General features: G+C 37.9%; 1 protein-coding gene across 1 annotated transcript; it reads right to left on the bottom strand.

Annotated features, from left to right (window-relative positions):
- Positions 1-15,114, bottom strand: LOC113729502 (ATP-dependent helicase BRM-like). The gene is made up of 14 exons (XM_072081175.1): positions 14,288-15,114; positions 11,459-12,778; positions 10,041-11,366; positions 9,192-9,304; positions 8,751-8,838; positions 8,565-8,651; positions 8,257-8,349; positions 8,092-8,175; positions 7,797-8,000; positions 6,345-6,587; positions 4,710-6,275; positions 4,095-4,613; positions 1,187-1,438; positions 1-778 (listed from the first exon to the last, which is right to left on the bottom strand). The coding sequence occupies exons 1-14, from the start codon at positions 14,432-14,434 to the stop codon at positions 143-145; spliced, it is 6,678 nt and encodes a 2,225-aa protein (XP_071937276.1). The 5' UTR covers positions 14,435-15,114; the 3' UTR covers positions 1-142.
- Between the last annotated feature and the right edge of the window lie 1,325 nt (positions 15,115-16,439).

The raw sequence follows: 16,439 nt of genomic DNA, 5'->3' as shown, positions 1-16,439 counted from the left end.
TTGCGGAAGAGCAAATATCATACACTGGGAAAATCCCCACGAATTCCTATATTAACAGGTATTACAACTCACAAGGGCCGGATTGTACCCAGCACCTCGACTAATTAGCAAAACAAATTCTTTTGTTAAAATATACACGCACTCAATTAAGGCTTGGGCGTCTCTTTCCAGCATCTGTTCGCATCCTTTTGACAGGATTGGCCCAGCCAACATTCCCACCACTGCTGTGCACCTGCTGAGGAGACTGGCTATTCCACCCTTGCTGTTGGGTAACCTGCTTCACATCTTTGGCTATCGAAGCTTGTGCAGGGCTTCTAATGCCACGACTGACGCCAGTAGGTGACACAGGACCAGCTGAACCGTTTCCCGCCTTGAATCCCAACTTTTCCCTGTCCTTTCTCTTCTTTTTGCAAATAACAAGCTCCCCTGGATGAGCGAATGGGCGTGAATCATCTTGTTGGCCAAGATCCCGGCTGCTGCTACTTCCAAGCCTTGCCTCCTTCTGTGACACATGGCCCCTCGTTTTTGTGTCTTCATGTATTGGTCCACGAGGCTGAGGCTTCTGAGGACGACTAGGCTCAGGTTCTGCACTACTCGTTGCTTTTTGCCGCCTGTTTTGACCAGTAAGCACTTGTTTTGAAGATGAACCATGTGCAGAGCCTGAGGCTGCACTCGTGAAAGAGAGAGAGTTTTTGGCTTCTCGGAAATCATTCTCTGGAAACACTATCTTCAAGATGTCGAAGAAAAGATCATGGACTTTCCTCGCTTCAGATCTCACCTGTTCCATGATGTTTTCACCAATCACTTAGTTACGTGATTAACAGTAGCATACAATACAGGTAGCTGGAACAAATGCACACACATGCAAGGCCAGGCAAGGAAGGGTAGGGTGTGGGAGGCTGAGGACAAAAACAATGCTTTATATATCTAGGTGTCTAAATTGTAGGAATGCATCAAATTAAAGACCAAATTGTTTATAATCCTCCTGTTTTTCCTTCCAGAAAAAAAAAAGTATATCATGATATCATCAGAAATAATATCTTGAGAATGACTTCAAATTGTACCAGGTGGCAATAAACTGAAAATAATTTTCAAGATTATGCAGTATAAGCAAAACCTAGCAAGAAAGAAGTTACTAACACGCATACCATAACCACAAATTGTAGGAAGAAATATGTAGACATACCTCATATGAATAACCATAATATTGCACGGCACTTCTTAACATAAGCTGCACGTCTGAAACAAATTCCATCACTCCCCTGTACTCTTGGTTGTCAAGACGCATATCAATCTCCGGTAAATCAAAGAGATTATCCTCAGCTCCACTCGTGCAACCAGAGCTTTCAATTCTTTTCCACAGATCAGTTAGCAATGGAATGATCTGTGCACCTTCCCGGTCTATTCTCTTTCGGAGCCTGCTAATCACATTCTTGCACTGCAAACAAGGAAAACTCCAGACACATAAATAAAGAATAAAAATGTGGTGAGGTAAAAACTAGAAATAAAAATCCAGAAAGTTATTTTCAAATGAAAAGTGGTTAATACATTCTATCTTCCTCGTGAAACTACTTAGGACTGCCACTAGGAATACTATTTGAACATAGCATAACACGTACAGGATCAAAGCTAAAAAGTAAAACAGCAAGGATCAAAATCCATGTAGACCCAAAGACAATGCCAGTTAAAGAAAGGGCTAAATGCACTAAACCCCCCAGAACTTTACCCTTAGTTGCACTTTGCCCCTCTATTTGATATTTCAAGACAAAAGTACCCTTATTTATTTTGTTTGTTTTTTGTTCATTTATTCCCTTACTTTTCCTTTCCCACTACTTCGTTTTGTTTTCACATTTTTTCTTCTTTTACTATTTTCTTTTTTTTTTCACCTTCTCTTATGTCACTATTTTGTTTCACTCTCCCATTAGTATTACTAATTTGTACATTTATTATAATATTGTAATTATCTTTTACTCATAATTTCATTGTTTTTCATTTATTTACACTATCAGAAAATTCAAGACAAAGTGTATAGCATAAAAATTAATATATGTCTATCAAAATGAAAAAGTGTATATTACTAGTAATTTAACAATTTAAAAAGATATTAGCAAATTAAAATTTTAAATTACTTAATGTTTAAGAAGTATATCCTAAAAAATTAAGTAACTAACATTTTTGTTTACTTTTTTTATTTATAGTTGATTAACCGCTATGTTATTAAGATTTGAATTTGCTACTGTTGTTATTAAAAATTAATTTATTCTAAACTCTAGACGTATTGCTTTAAGTAATATATGAAATAATTTAAGAGCATAGATAATATATACTTTATTATAGTATAGACTTTATAATAATTATTACTTCGAATAACAAAAAGTACAAAAAAGATAGAAATAAATAAAAATAAGTTTAAGAAGATTAAAATTAATATATGTATAATAATAGCAAGATAAAGAAATAGTTCATCACATGAGAAAAGGGAAAAAAATAAAAAAATATAAAGAAAAAGGTCAAAAGAGGAGAAAGAGAAATAAAATAATAATGAATATGGAATGGGCACTTTTGTTCTAAAATATAAAATAAGGGGGGCAAAATGCCTCTTATTGAGTTGAGGGAGGTAAAGTGCAACTAAGGATAAAGTTCAGCAGCAATTATAAACCATACTACTAAACATCATCACTGGTATACCTCAAATTTAATGTGTCCAAACCTACACCTTATGTTCCAAGAATAAGTGCAACCCTAAGGGTCTGTTTGGTTGGAAGTAAAATATTTTCCTTGGGAAAATATTTTCCATGGAAGTAATTTTCCATGAAAATCATTTCCCTTTCATCATTTTCAGGTGTTTGGTTAGCTTATTGAAAATATTTTCTTACTTCATTTTTCTGGTGTTTGTTTAACTTTTGAAATATTTTCACTTTTATCTCTATCTTTACTTTCTACACATTATAACTACATACTTCTTCCCATGCAAAATAAGAAATTTTATCTCATTGTTTAACTTTAAAAAATCTTGGAGAAATGTATATATGAATAAAAAATATCTCCTTAAGCAATAAACAAATTCCTGGTCATTTAGTGTCAAATATCAATCACATGCAATGCTTATTGTGACATATATCTTGCACTCTCACTGCTGAAAGTTTCTCTAGAAAAGAATGTCCCTATTATACATAATTAATTACTAGCATAGGATGAGCAGGATGAGATTTTTTTTTTTTTTGAATATACTAGGGGAAGGGTTGAGTTGGGTTGGGTGGTACGGGGGAGGGAGTGTAAGGAAGAGGTCTTGGGTTCGAGTCCTCCTGTTTACACTAAAAAAAAACAGAACATACTACAAGATGTTTTTAGTAAGTTTGGAACATACTACAGGCGAGATGCATGCATTTCGGAAAACAACTTCACCCTAAAAATTACATATATACACAAGAAGGATGGCTAAATCTGAAATAGACCCCATGGTACCTAATCAGTTAAAACTAAACTTAAAAAGGCAAGAATGATAAGATCATATCAAAGCATCTCTAACCCTCAAAAGCATTAAAATATGCAAAATGAAACCAGTATTTTGAGCCCCAACCTAGACCTCTTCACAGATATTCTGTGTCTGAATCAATCACAGAGACAAAATCGCTATCAACTGAAGGGACAACTTCTCATTGCATTAGATAACTCAAATATTGTCTGCCATAAACTCTATTGTGAAGTTCTCAGATATTATAGGTGCAAGTCACCAATGTGTACATTAATATGATTCATCGAGGCTACAAATTTACAGTCCTCGCATTCAACTTACCATAGAGAGGATTCTACCAATAATGACATACAGCACTTGGAATTACTGATCTAAAACTTATCATTAGCACAATGCTAAGTGATTATTGAGGATATCGAAACTAATAATAAAAAGGTGGCGCTTTAAATTTCAATGTGAAAACTAATATCACAGAAGTAGCATCTTAAACCTCATTAGAATTCTACCAACCATTAGTTAGCTAAACACATACAACAAGAAGAAAATCAAGAGCAGGCAAATATAGCATCTCAAAGTCAAAAGTGTATGTACTAAGTAAAAGAGTAGATCTTTTACAGACCTTTTTTTGAATGATCTCAGTCATCTTTGAACCACCAGTTGATGTCCCACTAGCATTTAAGCCCTTACCATCCAAGTTTTCCCTCAAGTGATGAACAGTGTCATCTGAATGAGCAAACCTTCCAGATTTCAGCAGACCAGGCATCTTAGGTGTATTAGGTAATTTCCGGGGGTTCATGTTCCGTCTATTCTTCATAGATGAATCAGTTTGCTCCTGCTTCAACATGGCAGAGTCTCCAAGCAATTTGCGTCCACGGTCATTCTTGAATTGAGACTCAAGTTTTTGATCCACCTGATATTGTATTTGAATAGAATCTCCACGACGAAGAGATGGCTTCTCATCGACCCTGTCTGCAACAAGGCGCGGCCTAAGGCGTATACTGCGTTTCCTTTTTATTTTAGGTTGCAATACCTGTTCCTCTTCACCCTCATCACGATCCTGGTTCCAACTACCAGATTGCTGGACATCCATATGAGAGTCTCCAGACACAGCAATTTCTCCTTCTTCTAGATCATCAGGCTGGAAAACAAAAGATAAATCATCTCAGATGCTTCCATAATGTGACTAATATAGCCCTGACCAAAATAAAATAAAATAAAATAAAAGGCAACATACAAGCTTCTTTGAGTGAGAACCCGGTCTGGCATCTAAAGCTGAAAGTGAACCAAACTTCTGAGAAGACACAGAAGGTGACACGAGTTGCGTCAATCTTTGACCATCCATGGATGAACCTGATGAGCCCGCTTCTTCGAGCATCTGCATATCCTTATTGCTATTTGAAGCTCGAGGGTATGCATATCCACCAGTCGAAGGAATAATATCTTCTTCTGATTGGTCTTTATTACTTGGAGGTGCCCCAACAGCACCACTAAATTCATCATCTTCAAATTCCCCAATTTCTCCCTCCTCTTCACGTACAGAATCTTCATTCCTCTCCTCGGAGCTAGCTTCAGAAAAATCTCCATTGTCATCATCCAGTTCTGTGTATATAGGAAGCTTCTTTGCCTTAGGTCGCCCACGTTTTTTCTCACCTTCAGAAGCCATGTCACTAGCTTCCCCGCCAATACTTCCACCAAATAAGGTGCTTTTTGATGGTTTTTTGGACAAATTAGCAATCGTAGCATTCACTTCCTTAGTATTTGCACGAAGCCACTTTGGAACCTGATCGTACCTTGTCATCTCCTCTGTCCATTCCAGATCTTCATCCATCTGATCAAAAAGCTCCACCTCCTCTTCACTCCTAGCAATCATCCTGTTCACCTCCTGAAGTGATGGAACATCATGGACTGTCTCCTGATATCGTTCTTCGTCATGTAACAACGTCTCCAATGTCATACGTCTCTCTTCATGTGTAGTCCTTTGATCGAACCGGCCAGCATTTATAACTTCATCTGCCATGTCGATCTTGTACTGCTGAATGTTATTCCGTATGAGGCTTTCAATTGACCCCATATACCGGTCCTTGCCAACCAGATCATCATCAGAATCCACTGTGCCACCACTCCGAAGTTCATCCTCTTTCTGATGGCTTGATATCTTATCAACCACTGCTTCCATGTAAATAACTTTTACTTCTCTCGTCTGCCCAATGCGATGGGCTCTAGCAACTGCCTGTTCCTCATTCTTTGGGTTTGGATCAGGATCATAAATGATGACTGTGTCAGCAGACTGAAGGTTCAGACCGCGCCCAGCAGCACGTATGCTAAGCAAAAAGATAAAACAATCAGTATTGGGGCTATTAAAGTCCACAATAGCAGATTCTCTGTCTTCTAAGCTGGTTGTTCCATCTATGCGTCTGTAGACAAGTCTTCGCCACTGAAGATACTCCTCAAGTATATCTAAGAGTTTCGTCATAGTACTAAACAGCAATACCCGATGCCCACTCCTCTGAAGCTTTATTAAAATCCTATCGAGAATCCATAATTTCCCACATGATCTTACAAGAAAATCTCTAGAGAAATCATTAAAATAGGGGTAATTAAGCAATGGATGATTGCAAGCTTTGCGGAGTTCCATACATCTGTTGTTTAAAGTCTTGTATGTTTTGGGCTGGTAAATTGGATTTTTCTGAGCCCTGCGCTTCTCATCTTCAGGATCAACTCGAAGAGTACCAGTGGATTTGATCCAGTCATATATGGCACTTTGAATAGCTGACATTCTACATCTCAAAATAATGGAAACCTGCAATGGCATTGAAATGACAAATAATCCATACAGTAAAGTTTAAATTATGAAAATTCAGAAATGTACCTTGGGAGGAAGTGAGCCTTCTACATCTTCAACACGCCGTCTAAGCATGAAAGGCTCCAGAATTTGATGAAGTCTATGGATGATGATGACTTTCTTTTCGGTCTCGAGCCAGTCATCGTCCGCATTATGTGCAGGACCTTCTTTCTGGAAAGGTTGAGAGAACCAATCATGAAATGCTTTACGATTATCAAACACTTCTGGAAGTAGCAGATTCAAAAGCGACCATAGCTCTTTAAGATCATTCTGCAAGAAAGAAGATAAAAAACAATTATATTTCATGTAACTCTAAAAGAGTAAAAGGAAAGTAAAAAATAAAGTAAGAAGCATCATCCAAATCTGTTATGACTTTTTCTTTGTTCTATGCTACGTCTCATTGTTTTTCTTTGGCTTTGCCTTCCTCATTTCCTTCTGAGATTCTTTCTTAGCATCTTACAGATATAGGAGGAGAAGCAAAAGTTGCACTAAATAGTGACATCCAACACATGAAACGTGCAAAGGATGTGCAAAGTATACAAATCTGCATGTTTCGTTATTTATGCATCAATATGGCAAAATCAGTTGATATATTAACCAGATATGCATGCCAGCCTGAGCAATTAATGACTTAAATTAAAAGTGGCATTAGAAAAACATTTACCATTGTGTTTTCACCCTAAGATTCCAATTTTATGTAATTGGACAGTCACCATACAGAGTACTGTTCCAGAAATAATTAGTCTTCATGGAGCCTGATTAGATTATAAGGACCCCAAGACAAAGAAACAAATAAAAGTGCATCATGGTTTAGTCAATAGGTAACTCTAAAAATAGTTCATAACAACCTTTCTTTTTCTTTTTGTAGAACTGATCCTTATATTAAATAAGAAAACCGCTAACATGGCTAGTAATCTCTAAAACATGTTATATACCATGCTATTGCACAAACATTCAACTAAGCTTTTACTCATAAAATCTTCAAAAAACGGGTTTTTGAGTAATATCACAAATTTACCAGGAAAAAATAAAATGAAAAGCAAACATATTGGGCAAGCTCTCAATTGTTTCTGATTATTAGAAGCAGATCAGAAAATCAGAAGCGTCTGTTCTGTTGCTTTTGATCTTCAGCTATTTTGCCTCCAAAAATGCTAAAAGCATATTTTAAGTACTTGAGAACATAAAGTAGCTTTTTCTAAAATCAAAAGCAAAAAGGTATTTAAATCATTTGAGCAACAGGCACACTGAAGAATGAATGATTTCATCACGGGTACTTTTTTATTCCTTTGGATTCATACTTAGCCTTCCACCTGCCAGCCCCGCTGGAAGAAAACTAATAATATTGAGGACCATAAGACAGCTGAAAACAATCATTTATAAGTTAAAAATCTTACTCCTTTAAGACTTAAAAAGAACAACTACAATGAGATTCTTGTTCCACAAAAATGACAATATAAACAATTGATAGCCTTAACCAACCTGCAAAGGTGTCCCTGTCAGAAGCAAGCGTCTTTGGCAGCGATACCTATCAAGATCACGAGCTAGAACTGACTCCCTGTCCTTCATTCGTTGTGCTTCGTCAATTATGATATACTTCCAATCCACTTTAGAAAGTTTTGAGCGATCATACATAATAAACTCATAGGTAGTCACAAGCACATTAAATTTCATTGCAGAAACCTCCTGAATGAAATATCACGAAGTTCAGGGAACTGATGAATGTGAATGATGGAAGCAAGAATATAAAAGATGCAAACTCAACAGCCTGACTTACTTGAGAAAACAATTTTGATCGTTGGTCCTTTCCACCAACATAATAAATACAGCTCACATTTGGAAGCCAATTGTGAAGTTCACTCTAAAATACAAGCTAAATTAGATAAATAAAAAACTTTACAACTCCAAACAAGGATGCAAGGGTAATTAAAAGAAAGCCAACCTTCCAGTTAACGAGAACAGCATTCGGAACTATAATAAGGTGTGGGCCATAATTTCCTTTGAACTCCATGAGATAGGCAATTAATGACATAACCTACAGGCGAAAAATCGAAAGAGAAAAAGATAAAAGGAGTACTCCAATTATCTGGTATACAAATTCAACAATAAAGGGAACCATAGCATAAACCAAATATGACAGAAGGCCACAAAGTAATGATCAGCAAAATTCTTCTTTTTCCTTGCTCCCAAAAAAAAAATTATAACCAAAAAATTCTGAACCACCAACATATTTATACAATAGCCAGTCACCTGCACTGTCTTTCCAAGACCCATCTCATCTGCCAAAATTCCATTAAGTTTATTGTTGTACAAAGAAAGCATCCACTGCAAGCCAACCTGCATTATTTAAAGAATTGAACACGATAATCAACTTGAGCATCCAGTTTTTGAGAAGAATGTCAGCACTGTATGAATATTGAAGATATTGCAACTTACAAGCTGATAGTCTCGTAGAGTTCCAGCTCGCAACATTGAAGGCTGCCTAATAACCCTTTCATTCACAGCATGTGCAAGATTATAGTACCTGGTGCAAAAGAACGAAAAATGACACACTATGCACCTATATTGGGAAGTACAAGAAAATTTCACAGTACCCTCCAAAACCATTGAACAAGTAAAAACACTAGAATCTCTTGCCATTTGCAAGTAAGAATCTGCAGATAAACTACAGTTGAAATCAGAATCAAATGACAGATGCATTCAGTACAATGCAGCCCAAACACAAATTAGTACTGCTAAATTCATATCCAGGAAGTACAAAAGAGGCTTCAATTGTAACGACACTGAAATCATATCCAGAAACTGCAAAAACTGCTACAATTGTCCATACAACATAAATGCCAATGCACAACCTAATCAGATAAAAAACAAACTCACTTGTTGACAGATGAGCTATCCCTCGGGGCATTCATCTCAGAGAACCGATTCCTGATCATTACTTCCTCCCTGGCACAGGCTGCTGCAGATCTTACTTCTTCTTCAGAGAGACCCTTTTCATCCAGAAGCACATGTCAGTGACGACTAAGAAACCAATCCAAGTACATACAATGTGAGAAAAAAGTGGGTAGACAAAATTACTAAAATCAACCAAATTAGCATATCACATGACATGAATAGAGCGATAATCACAGAAAAGGGGTAGTTAATGTACAAATAGGTCCCTCCACTCCCAACAGTTTATTTCTGATACAGTTTCAATGAAGGGAACATGGTATAAAGTCAAGAAAATCAGTTGCTTTTTCTTCTTAAACATCTGGTTCATGAGAAAGTTGGCAAAAGACTTTCTTGGAGGAAAATATTTCCTCCTTTTTATGTCCAGCTAATTTGCAGGAATTAGCATGAAAAGGTGATTGCTCACTCATCCAAATGACTACCAACTTTGACTTTAATTCTCTCCGTTTAAAGGAATGACTTCCCTTTTTTTCCCTTCTTCCAGTCACATTGACAAACAACTTTCCTTATATTCAAAAGTGGACTTCTCCTTCTGTTCTGCCAATAAGTATAGTGTCGAAAGCCAATGATGTACCACTTCAAAGGACTCATAGAGATACAAAGCCAAAGACAAGCAACTCACCCTTAACCTGTTTCTTCAGTCTTTCTTCCCTTTCTACTTTTTTCTTTCCTTCCTTTGTTTCTCTTTTCTTTTTCTTTTTTTTTGGGGGGGGGGGGGGGGAGATTGGGGGGATGAGAGGATGGTAAAGTTGCAAGAGTCAGAAGATGGTTTACCTGAGCTCGAGCAGCAACTGCAGCAGCATTAGCAGCCTCTTCCACCTCCTGTTGATTTTTTGCAGCAGTAATTTTACCTCCCAGTCTGTGAAGATACTCTTCTGTCTGAGATAAAAACGATGAGAGAACCGCATATCTCTCTGCAGCATCGCCAGGGATACTAGTCTGTTGCTCAAGCAACATCTCCCTGTATCTCTCAACATCGTTATTCTTCAAAGCCTCCATCCTTTTATTGCGATCATCATCCTTTCTCTTCGAGAACTCCCTCAACATCCTCTCATGATATTTAGCAACTCCCCTGTTACGTGCAGTTCGAGCATCACGAATGGCCCAGTGCGCCTCAAGGAGTTTCTTACGCCACTGAAAAATGGACTTCAGTTGCTTTTCTCTCAAGGCCTTCTGTGAGGCCTGAACTTGCCTAGCAAGTTCCTGTCGTTGGCGCTCACAAAGCCGAACAAACTTCCTATACGGCCTCTCAGGCATTGCCATTATATCTTGCTGCTGTTGCTCAATCTCATCTCTCAAGCGAGCCTGAACATCCGCCAGTTGAAGTTTTTTCTCTTCTATTTGCAAACGTAAAACAAGATCTGGCCTGATTCTTTTCCTCTCCAAATTTACAGCCAGTATATCACCAATCTTCCTAATATTTTCTTCCCTCTTCTTTCTGAAAATTTCCATGCCTTCCTCAGCAAGAAGATCCTTGATGTCATAAGCAAGAGTAAGGTTATTATTGTTGTTCATCATCAACGATGACCCAAAAGAATCATGTTTCCGAGTAAAGACAGGAAAATCAAACAGTGGTCCATGATACTTTCTAGTTGAACCAACATCTTTAGGTTGAGTGACATTTCCTTGTACAGGTTTTTTTGCGGGTGCTGTATCAGGAATAGCTGCCTGTGAGGTAACTGCTTTGCCCCTCTCTGCTGCAAATTCATTTCTGATAGGAAATTTCTGATTTGCACGTTCAACTTCTGGCTCAGATTTACCAGAAGATCCAGTAGTTTGCTGCTCCTCTTTCCGAACAGAGACCATAGGTGTAGGTTCCTTCACTGGCACTGCCAGACTTTGCACATTAACTGCAGGTGCAGTTGCACTCTCATCTCCTGCAGCTTCATCCTTTAATCTGTGTCGTCCATCACCATTGGTTGCCTGCTGAGTAGCCTTGTCACCCAACTGAAACTGCCTCTCATGCTCTTCTACATTTTTAACAGCAGATCTTTCTGGATTAAGAGCTCCAGCAGGAAGAAGCATCTGCTGCATCTGCATCTCCAGTGGTGGTGGTGCAATAGCTTGGAGTAATTCTCGTGGCAGAGATCCATCTCCTTTCTGTAAGCAGGAAAAAGATACCTCAAAAGCATGTTAATGCAGCCTAACAAGAAAAGTATAAAATGCATAGCATGCTTACAAAATACACAAACCTTAAGGCGCCTGAAAGCAAGTATTTGTGCTTTGAGAACATGCAGTTGCTGCTTTGTAAACCCTAGGTTCTGTTGCTGCATCTTGGCTCCTGTTCCATCCTGAGAAGTAGAGGTATTTCCCAGGATCCCATCATTCGATGAAGCCATAGATTGTGAAGAAGATCGATTTGGCTGCCTTCCGTATTGCATCTGCAAAGTTTCTGGCCCGATCTGTGCACCTTTGGCCAGTAATGCATTATCCAATCCCTGCTTTAAGTTCAAAGGTGAGTTTGAGGGAGGCATCGGAGGCATTCCATTGGCAATTGTATTTGGCTGTCTTGGAGGTAACTGGCTGTCTCTTCCATGAAGGGAAAACTGCTGCAATGGGACATTACTGGAGTTACCTACCACAGCTGCACTGGGAGCTGAACTGGGAGAAGCAGATGAAGAAGGGTATCTAGCTTTGACCGAGCCAGACTGCGCAGATGCATCACTTGATGTGTTACCACGAGGAGAACTTTCATTGGCCACCGTTGGTGAATTAACTGGCTGTTTTTGCACATGAAGAGATGAAGCCTGTACGACAGCATTGCTTTCATTTGCTTTTTGCTGTGAAATCATACGAGACTGCATGAGAAATTGTGCAATCAGATTTGCATTTGCAGGATTTGAAAGGTCAATATTACGCTCAAGGGCCAAGGCCTGCATTTGTGCAGCCATAACATTAGGATTGTTTGCCATGTTCTGAAAATTTTGTTGAGATTGTGGTGCAGGCATGGGCTTCACCGGCACTGCTTGGCCAAGTAATTTTGGCTGGTTAGGAGACTCTGAATCAGCCCTTTGATCTGGTAGATGCTGTTTAGCATGGTCCCCTTGAGTCTCACCACCACGAGTTACATGCTCGACTGATTTTTTTGAAGATGATGCCGAAGGCTGATTAGCCGCCTGTGCAGAAATGAGCTCCTGCATCTTCATATTTGCCATCCGCATTTCTTGATCCTTGCTAGGAGGGCTGAACATCCCCATTTTCATTTGCTGTTGAGGCTGCATTCCTAGAGGTGATTTCTGCTGGGCTGCCTGGAAAGCATAGTAAGCATGATGCACTGGGTTCAGTAAGTGTTGCTCAAAGGCCTGACTCCTACCTTGACCCTCCTCTCGGCCACTGGAAGGGATTTGCTGTTGGCCAAGATCCATAAACTTCCTAGGCTGTTGAGGCAACTGCATGGAGCCTGAAGGCACAGCAAAGTTGCCTCCTCCCATCACTCCATGGATACTTCCAGCCTGATAGGCTAAAATGGGGTCATTCCCTTCAGGTCTTCTAAGGAACTGCTGTTGTAAGGACTGCATAAAAAATGTCTCAAAAAACCATGCATACATGAATGTCTCTCAAAAGAGCCAATTAACCACCAATGGTTCAAGAAGAAACAGGCACAGTTCAAAGTTTATAATACAAAGAAGAAGCTATTTGATAGACAGAAATTCTAGAGATCAAAATTCAAAAAGGAATTAATAAAATTCAGACGCTACAAGACAAATAACAATAACAGAAGTTCGGTTGTAATAGTCACTTCATTAATTTTTGCACTTTCCAAGTTAATGAAATTGCACTTCATAGACACAAACCTATGTTGAGAAAACAAGAACGCCAAGAGAAAAAAGAATATCCATCTGCAGTAAACCAATAAAATTAGGAAAGTTCAATAGAATACCATAACCACAAAGTTGATGAAATGACCAGTCAAAACTGTATAATAAGTCCCAAGCAGAGATCATCCAAAAAGTGCTGACTTCACTACTTCTCCTGTAATTTTTTCATCCAAAAGAATTTTTTCTTGTCTGTAATTCACGTTCAATGAATCTATATCACTTTAAAGACAATACATCTATTAGTTCCTGGAATTTTTTTACTAGATACCACATGATTTCATCTTAAATATTAATTCGTCCAGTGTGTAATTTGTCTTGCATGTAATTTGTCCCTAATGGGTCTATTTCACATTAAACATGATCAAATGTGGAAATCCTCCAAACTGAGCACTGAAATAAGACAATCATTGATGTTAAAGGAGGCACCCTGGAAAGACACAAATGGACGAAATGCTACATCATCACATGCACATCAGAACCCAACACTAAATTGAACAAAAACACTGTTAGTTAACAATATCAGAGCGCCTCTCGTCAAATCCCAAGAGTTTGGAACTCAATGATGGTAAAAGCTCCACCACTACCTAGCTAGGCAAAACAAATCCCAGTAAAACCCACATTCATGCAAACCTTACCTTTGACACAGAACTAATACTGCAAAAGCATACCTTTGGGACCCCCTTGAAAATTACAATCAGTCTTCTAAACAAAAAAAAAGAAACCAGGCAAACTTGTACATTATTCAACATAAGCAAACACATATGCACACAAAAAAGTGTAGGTGCCTCATTTATACCCTTGGTCATTGCTGTTATCAACACTGCGTCTGAAACTTCCAAGTCAAAAACGATCAAACTCAACTACCAGCAACCAATAACTTCCAAGCTAGCTAAACGAGGACTATAACAGCTTATCCCCCTTGAATTCAGATCCAATGTTTCTAATCCACCATATTTGTAACAGGAACCATAGGGAAGGGGGGAGGAAAGCATATCGTCAAACACATCAACACTATTCTATCAAATCCCTGAAGCCAATCAATGACTAATATGAAATTTGATTACAACATCAGTACAAATTTTGCAACTCACACCTAAAACCAACCAGCTGAAAAGTGCTAATTACAGAAACCAAAAACCCAAAATCACTAACAGAAAAATGTGAAAATAAAAAAATCCAGTATTAAGCATGTAAAACCCTAACCTGCCTTTGCTGCTGCTGCTGCTGCTGCTGCTGCTGGTCAAGTCCCAGCTGAGACGTCGACACCCCAGAAGAGGAGGAAGCAGGCGACACCGCCGCACTCCGCCCATGCCCACTGCCCTGCTGGGCCCCACCACCCCCAGATTGCATGCAGAAATCTCAACTTTTTCCCCCAAAAAAAATTAACATACAACCATTAAAAATTAAAAACCCCCCAAAAATATTTCTCATTCAGCCCAAGAAAACCAAAAGGCCCAACCAAAACCCTCCAACAAAATTTCAGGCGCGCAGGTTTTCAAACAAAATATAAAAAAGGAAAAGAAGGAAAAAAAAAATCAGATGTCGTTTAAGCGCAGCCTTCCCTTTTTTCTCGAGTCCGATCTCAACGTAAAAATTGACGTACCGCTGTCCCACAAGGGATATAGATACAAATGCCCTGTATCTATAATAAAGCACCCGCCACCCCCTTTTTTTGCTGTTTAAATTTTTTCTCTCTCTAGATTTGAAAACCAAAAAAAAAAAAATTACAATTTTAATAGAGCCAAAATATTGCTGAGAAATGAAGAAGATAGATGTGAAGCTGGGAGTAGGGTCTGGCGTGGGGCTGGTTCAAGGCGGGAATTGTGGGGCCAGTTACAGATCGATCCTGTAGCCGGCGAAAAGTCACCCCCGACGTCGCCGGAATCTACTGATTTGACTCGCACACACTACACACACTCCACTCAGCCGTTTTTCCTTTATTTTTCCCCCCTTTTTCTGCTCTCTCTCTCTCTCCTCGAAAAATTTTTACACACGCAATTGTTTTTTCTAGTAGAGAGAAAGCCCCGAATAAAAAGCCAAGCTGATATATTGGTTATTTATATATGGGGCCGCGGGGAGGGGTAATAAATATTTTTTTTCTCTCTCTCTCTCTCTGTAAATCTTTTTCCTTTTCTTAATATTTTTTCTGCCTTTTGTCTTTTCCTCGACCAGACAACTTTGGGAATTGGGTGGTTTCAATTCTAACCGTGGTCAGAGTAATTGGTTAAATTGAATTTTACTCTTCTTTTTTTTTTTTTTTTGTTTAAGTGCTGGTCACTCAAATTCGAGATCGAGATTTCTTATTTATATTTTCTCCTTTTGTAAAATTTCGATGTAATTGGTAAATTTTCATAATTCGGGAAAGTATAGTGGATAAAGTGAATAATAATACCCATTTGTTTGTTTCCACATAATATGATTACTTTGATCAATTTACTATTTTTCTTTCTTATGCATGTCTTCGATTTGTGATATTTTATACCGGAAATAGAATAATTATGTGGATCTAAATTGATAAGGGGATAAACTAAAATTAGACTGTGAGTTTGGTAATTTCAATTATTTCTTTCATTGATTAATGATACTTCACTAACATGAAAAAAAAAAAATCAGTTTCTGTTTCTTTCTCTAAAGGTAATTTATGCTAGAGCCACCAAATGGTGAGTTATGATTTGATTACCACTTTAACGAAAATTCGTCTCACTTTATCTGTTGAACTCTTCATCATATACAGATAGGATTATTTTTGTAATTACTTCTTTTTTGACATTTTATGAATTGGTATAACATGCATGATTATCTCGATATATCATATTGGTGTTTGTCATATTTTCTTTGTTGTTTGTATGTATTTCTTTGTGCTTTCATTATTCTTTTCATTTGTTTTTTTCCTTTTTATTTTCTCCTTAAATTCTTAGAGCCTAACTCTCTCCTACAAGCTTATGTATCTCTACTCTGCATTTCAAACTCCCAACCTATACTAAAAAGTTCAAAGGAAAATTTTTAAAATTTTTTGAGTTCTCTTATAAGTGTTTGAGGTACCTTCTTCTAAACAAGTCTAATTTGCCAGACTTCACAATTGAAAGCAGATTTTTAAAATTTTGAATTCTCTTATCAGTATTTGAGGTAAATGTAGTAAAGAGTTTTAGGAAAAATCCAAAAACTTGAATTCTCTTAGGTATTTGAGCAATTTACCCTTTTCTAAACAAGTCTAATTTGTCAATTTTTGTCAACTTCACAAATTTCTCATTTGTTGTTCCAATCTTCTATAGCTTCTATTGATTTGACCATTAACACACTTATTTAGTTGTTTCTCCCTCTCTCTTTCTAAAATATTTTTCACATGACATTGCTT

The sequence above is a fragment of the Coffea arabica genome, chromosome 2e (genome assembly GCF_036785885.1).
Source record: "Coffea arabica cultivar ET-39 chromosome 2e, Coffea Arabica ET-39 HiFi, whole genome shotgun sequence".
Lineage (NCBI taxonomy): Eukaryota > Viridiplantae > Streptophyta > Magnoliopsida > Gentianales > Rubiaceae > Coffea > Coffea arabica.
This window is presented reverse-complemented; position numbering and strand designations above follow the sequence as displayed.